This window comes from Osmerus mordax, chromosome 8 (genome assembly GCF_038355195.1).
Source record: "Osmerus mordax isolate fOsmMor3 chromosome 8, fOsmMor3.pri, whole genome shotgun sequence".
In the NCBI taxonomy this organism is placed as follows: Eukaryota; Metazoa; Chordata; class Actinopteri; order Osmeriformes; family Osmeridae; genus Osmerus; species Osmerus mordax.
Genome location: NC_090057.1, coordinates 12,098,138 through 12,107,032, shown reverse-complemented (window position 1 = coordinate 12,107,032; position 8,895 = coordinate 12,098,138). Strand labels below are relative to the sequence as shown.

The following is an 8,895-nucleotide window of genomic DNA, read 5'->3' as shown; positions in this document are numbered from 1 at the left end:
CGGTATCCTCGAAAAGGAACGAGCTGTGAGAGAGGTAAATTGTTGGCGAAGCAACAATTTCACCAATCAAGGGCATTCTCAACAACAACAACAACAACGACAACCAATGCAACGCAAAACAACACACACACACACACTGATATAGCCATTTCACACACTAGCAGATAGTCTTAAATACCATTACCAGCTAAATACAGTGTCCGATACTACCAATGAGCTTCTGGCTGAGGCAATAGATCCCTAGATTGAATGTAGTTGCCACTGCTAGGTAACATATCTTCATCGATGCTTTCTGCCCTTAAATGGACATGAAAACAAATGCATAAGCATGGGGGGGGGGCACACATCCACCCCCCTATGCACACCAGCCACACCCAAAGGCACCAGTGAACTAATACACACATATTTAGTACATTCACACCCAGGCACAGACATGTTGACTCAGATCTTGTGGTGTCTTAGTCAGGGTCTCCCCTCCCCTCCCTGTCATTGCAGGAATGTCAGGCGAGCAGGCAGGAAGTTCCTGCAGCACTGAAGGAACCTCACCTCCCTCAGTCCAGGCCGAGTTCCATTTGCAATGACTGCCTTGTAACCTTGTTAGGTCTACGAGTCACTGACTTATAGTGACTCCCCACGTTATTCATGAAATATAACTCGGCAGCCTAAGTGAGAACAGTGAGACCTAAAATAGTATAGCCACATATGACCTGGGATCACAGGGAGTGAATGAGGATGCAAGGTGAAGGGAGGATGTGTTTTTTTTTTATGGAACGCTGCCCAGTCCTGTTTTCTTGTTGGAAGCCGTGACTGAATGCCATTCCCAACAAGAATGTGTAGCCTGAGGATGGGTTCTGTTGTGCAGGTTGGTGTGGGTACTGTGTGCCAATCCCAAAGCAAAATGAGAACACATTCAGAGATATACCCGAATAATCAAAGAATCTCGATCCATTTGGTCTGCATTTCACACATGATCACATTACAAATGTAGGACTCAAAAACACATACGACATCCCTTTCATCTGAAATGAGCATGAAACCTTTACTTCAATTTGTTGTACTTTAATGTCCATTTAGCACATAATAGGTCCAGTGGTCCTATGTACACATCTGTATGGTTGGGTATACATTGTGTGTATGCGATGTGTGCTTGTGTGTGCTTGTGTGTGTGTGTGTGTGTCTGTGTGCGTGTGTGTGTGTCCGTGGGGGTCAGGGCTGTAACTCATTCTTCTGGGTTAAGAGCAGCCAAGGCCTACTAGACGACATGGGTGCAATGAGGTCAGCCCCTCGGCCACAGCTGCCCAGGATATCCTGTCTATGCCCCCCCTCCCCTCGCTGAGAGGAGCACAAACGCAGCCGAAACGAGTGCACTCCTATAAGAGCGTGCATGGCATTTCCTTTAGACACAATGGCCTGACAAAGTGGGCATTTCGCTCCTATACTTTCTTCTATGAACAAGTAGAATATACCTCCAACTAAATCACGAGTTTATGGGCACATGCTAGGTACAACACACTGCACCATGATCAAACCCTAACGTCGTCCTGCTTTTCTTAGGCAACTGCCATTTTACCATATGGATCAAATATTCTAGTGGAATAAATCGTTGGGCATTTTCCTCTAAACTTACTTCAACTTTCACAGTAAAACTATACCATGAAAGTAAAGGAAAGTGTCAGTATAATACTGTGGTGTAGCTCAATGAGACAATGATGCAGGCACTGTGATTGTAGTGGTGGCAATGTGTTAAAGCCTAACCTTAACAGTAGTGATTGATTAAAAGGTGTTAGTGTTCATCATTTTGGAATGATTGTCTTAGAGATAACTCAACATTGCAAAATAATTAAACAGGCTTTAGAGGGTAGTCCATTCATGGGGCATGTGCTATTTAGTGAAAGTCCTCCAAAATGTTGTGAACAATGGCTTTCCATGCATAGCTTACACATACTGTTGTATGTGTGCTGGCAACAATACCAGTAAAGTGCATTAACGACCGTGCTTTTACAGGTAAAAAACATGTGGACAGCAGTAAGTCAAATACATAGGAACGGTAATGGTAAAGTGATACCACTGTATGTGTGCTGGTGAGGTCAGTGCCAGTTGCTCCCAGTGTCTGTCAATCATCAAATGACGTCACCTTTCCATACCGTTTCCGGTGTGGGTAGGCGGGCGCTCCATAGTCTCCGGTCTGGATTCTTTGCAAGCTAGGGAGAGACAAGGCTGGACACGAATTCAGCCATATTCTACTTCGTACTGAGCCACACCGGCTACCACTGTGGAGCCTGGCAAGAAAAAGGGATTCACATTAGAAAAGACAGCCACTCCTTAAATTCGTGGACATAACTCTTCTTTGAGGAGCGCTGAATACAATTTATTTGGCATGCGATCGAGTTGATAATCCGAACGAGAGAATGGACGACCGCCGGTCAACCTGAGTGAGATTCGACGGGGGGAAAGCCCGACATCCCATTTTCTGAGTGGAAAGTACAGATTTATCGGGATTATAGCAAATGGGACCAACAAGGCCTCGAGTCGGATAGATTTTAACATCGTGGCAATTCATAAAAACAATTCGCAACTGTGATACGTGATTATAAAAAATGTCGTGCTTATTCTTTTAGCTGTCTAGGCTAGCCTAGCTACACGGCTAGCTAGCAAGTTGGGAGCAGAGCTCCGCATTGGTCAAATAAATACTTTTTGGGGTGAGCTTTAAGAAGACTAGGTTGCGTTCTTGTCCTATAGCTACCAATTCGGTGGAGCTATTCTTTGGCGGAGGGAGTGGTAGCTATCCGTTTAATTAATAGAAAATGTCAGCGAAGGTGCGCCTGAAGAAGTTGGAGCAGTTGCTCTTGGACGGGACCCAAAAGAATGCAAGTTCACTGAGCGTCGAGACCCTTCTGGATATATTGATATGCTTGTACAACGAATGCAGCAACTCTCCATTGAAACGGGAGAAGCATGTGACAGATTTTCTGGAATGGGGTAAGTGAGATTTGATCAACACTCCTGACTGTGACATGGTCCGTGTTCTCTCAGCTAACTGCATTGTGCAAATTCTCCTGGCAGAAGTGCAGCCTACCATATGCTTGCTAGGTTGCAATCTTGTTTGCTTGTATCTTGAGAGACAGTAGGCACATAACGTGCGAACAAGGACAAGACAATAACTATTCCGTTTCAGCCCATGAAGTTAATACCATGTTTAAAGTGAACTGGTGTTTTTTGTTGCACAAAACACGTCATGGGGCCCACATTTTCTGTAACTACAAACCGTTTTGTCCCATTAAAATGGCTCACGAAATCCAGTGTTTCCTGAATTGTGCCCTGGTTAATGTTCTCTCACAGAGGTGAATGTACTGTGTTATTGGACTGCTTATCTGTTGTGACTCAGTCCGTGTACTCAGACTACAAACAAAGTACACTCAAAAGGTTTGTGTTTGGAATCTGTTGCTAAATTCCACCCTTCTGCCTGCGTTCGTTTACATTATAGATGTGGAAGCAGTTATATAAATGTTATCGTCTTCCCAAGACCAGTAGACCTCCAATGTATTGCCTGAATAATGATGCTCCAAGGCAGGTGACCGACAAGCAGACCTCCTAAGTTTAGTAGCTTCCAAGTTACGAATTGTAAATACACACCATAGCCTTCTCACTCCTACCTCTTCCCTGCTGAGAGGTGAGCTATACCCCATTTTCAAACTGTCCCCGAGCCAGTCATCCAACACAATGAGAGGATTCTCCTCCCGGGGCGTTTCATTGACGTCAGTAATGAGATTACACCCCAGTGTGTCTGCTTCCGAAAAGAGCGACGCTGTCCTCAACGGTCCTGTCGTCAGTAGGTGCCGTAAGTTGGGTTTGACTGTGCATCAGTCTTGTACAACGCCCCCTTCTTCCAGTCAACTGTCAAAGGCATCACCCAGCAGTCTTTAAATCGCAGCAATATGGGCCCTCCTGGCCTTCCGAGGGTAATCTATTTACTGAAGACATGACTGATGTGGATGTCCCCTTTTGGAACTCATCCAGGGGTGTAACGTGAGGCAATGGATGAGCTAGACTCCCTCATGGATGCAGGCAAGCAGGCATGCCATGCAAGACGTGCATCTCAGTGATCCTGGTCCGGTCAATTTTGAGACGGGTCATTCGAGATGGACTAACAATAATCCCCTCCGGCCAAAATTAGTTTATCGTCTAACCCTGAGGCCAAGCGAGATTGCATCCTTTCTTCTGAGTCATGTTTCCGGAATAGGTGGGAGTGTTCTCACCCTTCCTCTTTTACACCACCGTGATAAGATAAGATGTGACCCATTGTGATGTAATGAGGTGATACACTTACCACCCACTACAGGCGATTGATGAGAGAGCACCCGTCAATTAAAGTCCAGCTCCCTGAAGAACAGCCATGTGAATTGTCCTCGAGTTATCGCCGACAAGCGTATCAAGTGCACCTTATTGTACCAGTGCAGTTCAGTCCTACAGAGCAAAGCCGTTATGACAGTATCTACTGCACGTCTTCATTCGCAATACACATCCGGATTCTCTACAAACCTGAAACTCTATAAGAAATAGCAGAATGTTGCTTATGATCTCCATAATATATTTTCATTGGTTGAGCCCATGGGTAGGCTTCTAAGGGGTTAATGTTCTGAAGCTAAGTTTCTCGGATGCATTTTTTTTTACTGGCTTTTGTATGTCAGTGGCATTATTAAATTGATATGCTTGAAGTGCTCCTGTCCCATTACCCAGCGAGGACCCAGATTTCTGTGCAACCAAGCACCGAGGAGCATAGTTGAGTGAACTAGCTGCCAAAGCTGGTGGGGGAAGGCTGGCATGCAGGTGTTTATGCCTCACTGCCACCCAGTTCAGACGAGATCATGGTGGTTGTGGCCAGCTCCACGGTGGATTAGTGGAATGGTCTCGTATTAGCACAGTGGTAAGCATTGGAGTAGAATTCAGCTCAGATTTGATTTTGTCCTCAGAGCCAGCTTGGCACCCCAACCCCCACCACTACCTTGCATGTGTTCCATTAATGCCACACCGCACGCTTGTACCACCATATAGCCTGAGTAAACCGGGACAAGGTCAGGGTCTATGTGGACTAGGAGATTAAGCCAGTACCATAGCATGATCTGCATGTCAGATTTCACTTTGTGGGCACTATCCATCATCAAGAGGAGAGAGAGAGAGGGGGGGGGGGGGGGGGGGGCGTCTTTTTCGACAACATACTTTAAAATTTAAATGTAAACATTCTTGCAATGGTAAGCAAGATAAGCCACCCTGCGCAGGAGCACTGAGCTTCGACTACCTCCCTGCATCCCGGCATTCTGCTGGTGTTCACATGAAACAAACCCGTAATAACCTCTGACTAGAAGATGGCACAGTCTAGCTTGTTTAACCACTGTGGCGCACGCTGACCTTTTTAAAAGCAAGAGTGAAGCAGACCCGAGCTTCAGCTCTGTCTGAGAAACGGGACAGCGTCTTTATCGACCTGTGTCTATCTTTTGGAGTGGCTCTAGCTTATCTTTACCAGTTTCACACAGAAAACCAGTCACTTGTCACATGCGTCTTTCGCCACACAGGAGAACTTGAAAGGCATAGATAACCTGCAAGAACGTTTTCCGCTTAAAGCCATGACAGCACTGTCATTCAGACAAGGCCTTTCCCAAGTAGTGTGTATTATGCCCAGTCACTCTTTGAGGCAGAGCTGAACCATCAATGGTCATTATTATAATGAATACACAGTCTTGACAGGAATCCCTCTCCAATGCAAATGATACGAACTAAAGCTACGATACTCATTTAAGGATCGTGGATTAGGCCTGAAGTGTGCCTCTGCATAACGAGTTACTGAAATAACATAACAACCAATCAACCAAGGAATTGGAAACATCAGCATGAACAAGCTTTTAAGAGAGACACACTTCCTGAGGAAGGCTGAGTGCAGCATATAAGCTGCTTCACGATAAAGAACTGCACCGAATGGGAGTAGGCAATATGTGTGGAATGTCCTCTTTCGCCTGTGTGTTGTCGACAACTCCCATCTGGCCAAATGGCTCTGTGTGTTTATTGCATGAGGCATAGACGCACTCTCACGGGGCCAACCCAGCTCAAAGCACATACCTCCCAGCAGCACCGTCGCATCACCTGCTTACAGCCCTCTCTCCACGGGCAGGGATAACAGAAACAGGACAGGGCTTGTCAGGATGTAGGAATGCCTCTCAGAATGGACGATATTCAAGCGCCAAACTCCCATTGATGCGGCTGAACAAGGGGAGTGATGTTGTCGGAACAAAAGGAGTGTTTGCAAAGGGATTCCTCTTGTCTTTCATTCTTGCCCTAACGCTCTGTCATGATCAACACAGTGAGCCATCAGGAGGGATTGAAAGGCGCGTTCTTTGGGAGTTAAAGTCCGTTTTTTAAGTTGATGGTCAAGGGAAAGCCTCCTGACTGGAAGCGATGGCATGACCAAAGAGAATTCCACTCATTCCTGCTAATATCCTCCCCCAACACCAGGCATGTGTGGGCGTTCATCCCTCCCCCCTCCTCTGCTCCCAGGCGCTAGGCCGCAGGCATGACACAGATTAGCCGTTTGGCTCCCAAGCGTTTGCCTCAAAGCCTTCCTAGCAGGCACGAGGCCTCCACAGTGGAAAATGGCTCAGTATTAACATCCCCACACGCCTGGATGGGAAATGTAGTTCTGTTCAGACTGCAGGGCCCCTGTTGCCAGGCGATAAGGGTGGGGCGATGGGGCCTTGCTCAAGGTCACCGCGTGCCACACGGATTTGGATCTGTCACACCCCGGTGCTTCCAGAGACATTCATTACCAGCATTTGGTCTGGCCTCTCAGCTGTTCGACTGGCCCTGTGAGATCATTCCTGTAGCAGCAGCAGCAGGGAATGGCTGAATGAACAGTGTTTTGGCACTCTCTGTTGGAATGTCACAGCAGTGTGGTGTGGGCCCAGGTTTCACAGAAACTCACATCAATAGAGGGCTTTGCACCTTCTTACCAGTGGTCTTTCATCAAATCCAGGAATTAATGGCAAAGTACCATGGAGAGAAAAATATCTGATACAGCATTTTTGTTAAAAAGATTTTGCCCTCCAAACAGAATTAAAGAGATTTAAGAGCAAATAGATTTAAGCATGCAAAACAAGCTCTGATCTGACCCTGGCAGAAAACCTGTCATCAAAAGTTTAAGTAGGTAATGTAAGCACTAAACGTAGCCTACCCAATCTTGTTTTGCTTTGTCAGGAAGATGGTGGTTTCTCCATAAGATGGTCTATTCACCGCAAGCAATTTTCTGTAATCTGAATTTGGCATCTTTGGCACCCTAAGCTATAGCATATTTCTTTAAGTTATGGATGAGGGAAATAAAAATTTTGCTTGACACCCATGTATAGCTTGTAACGAAAGCTCTGTCTTAGTGCTGCCATGCTGTGGAGCCATTGTAACTGAGCTGCTTGTTTACAGCACTCAGGTGTACATTTACAAAGCACTTTCATTTGCCTCTTGAAGGCTTTGTCATCATGGACTTCCTGTCGTAGCCCACAGGAAAGAGTTAAATGGCATTTCACTTGGGCTAGATGGTTTAGGCAACTCCCTTGCTTATTGGGGTGAAAATGGACCACTGTTTGGAACATTCAATGAACACCAAAACCTCTTTGGATTCACCAATCACCAATGGGGCATATGGGTGATTCCTGTGACTTGCAACCCATGACTGGTTTTCTAGTAATATTACTCTTATCCGACACCTTCCAGTCCCTGTCTTGGACAACGGGACACCTATAGGCAATCTTCTGTCTGTGGAGCTGGTGGAACATTCCGCGGTGAGTTAAATGTGGTCTCATCAGAGGTTTTTCTGACACGCTACTCTCTCAACCACAAAAGAAGGAAGTGTGAATTCAGCTCTGAATCTGAGGGAAGCTGTGGGATATGTGGTTTCTAATGACTCCGAGGTGAAAAAGTTGTACAGTAGGCAGTTCCAGAGCTGTGGACTCTGTGAAGATCTGCTGTATAAGGCACACTTCGCAGTTGTGGTTAACAGTTACTGTTGACCCATCAGAATGCCTAATGTTTGTGGGCTTTATAGTCATAAACTTCCCCCAAGCCTAATTTATCCTCTTGCAGTATACTCATGGGAAGTTCACGTCAAAGAGAACTCCCCACCAAGTCATCCTAGCCTGCAGCACGTCACAGGTTTCTCTCCGTCTTAATGTCTGCAGGGAGGAAGTGGGTTAATATAGGTTTAAAGTCATGTCAGGTAAGAGATTGTGGGTTACATGGCCTACGTCACCCTTAGCCTCGGTGTCGAGAGGGATCAAGCCCTGAAGGTCATGACCACAATTGTATTTCAAAAACCACAATTGTATTTCAAAAACCGATGGATGTCGAAAACCAGACGAGGCTCAGCAACAATGGCAACAGCGTAGCTTGTTCGTATTGGTCACAGGAAACGACATGTAAACGTAGGGACTTGCAGACCGAGACAGCTGTGCTGGGTGTCCATCCTGATCACTACAGCTTTACCTTCCGTGACACTACCTGCGTTCTGAACCCTGGATTTGCTCCAGTAAGACACACCCCGCGGCGCCCTCATCCTCAAGGTAGTAGGCCTGGTCACCAAGCCCAGTGAGGCACATGCCCAGCATGGTGCAAGGCTTGTCCTGAGGTAAATGGCTGGTTCTGTGGGGGGCAGGGGGGGAGAGGGCGGGGGTGGTGGAGGTGGCAGCTGGTGCAGGATAACAGATTAATCCTGGGCGGAGCCCTGATGCTTTTACCTCCTGCTACCATCCACCTCCACCCCCCCCCCCCCCCTCCTCTCAGCTAAGCACACTTGAGGCCCTGCTCCCGGCATGTCCGTCTCAATCTGACTGGCTCGTCAATGTTTAATTAGCCCATTTT

The 8,895-nt window shown here is 46.6% G+C and overlaps 1 protein-coding gene across 3 annotated transcripts in view; it reads left to right on the top strand.

The window, feature by feature from the left end:
• Positions 1–2,218: 2,218 nt before the first annotated feature.
• Positions 2,219–8,895, top strand: part of cdc42bpb (CDC42 binding protein kinase beta (DMPK-like)) — a 51,958-nt gene continuing 45,281 nt past the window's right edge. Inside the window, exon 1 of one of the 3 annotated variants that reach the window (XM_067241223.1) lies at positions 2,219–2,979. In XM_067241223.1, the coding sequence (XP_067097324.1) occupies positions 2,805–2,979 (175 nt within the window). In that variant the 5' untranslated portion in view covers positions 2,219–2,804. The remainder of the gene's footprint in view (positions 2,980–8,895) is intronic. The other 2 variants (XM_067241225.1, XM_067241224.1) reach the window with 2 other exon arrangements.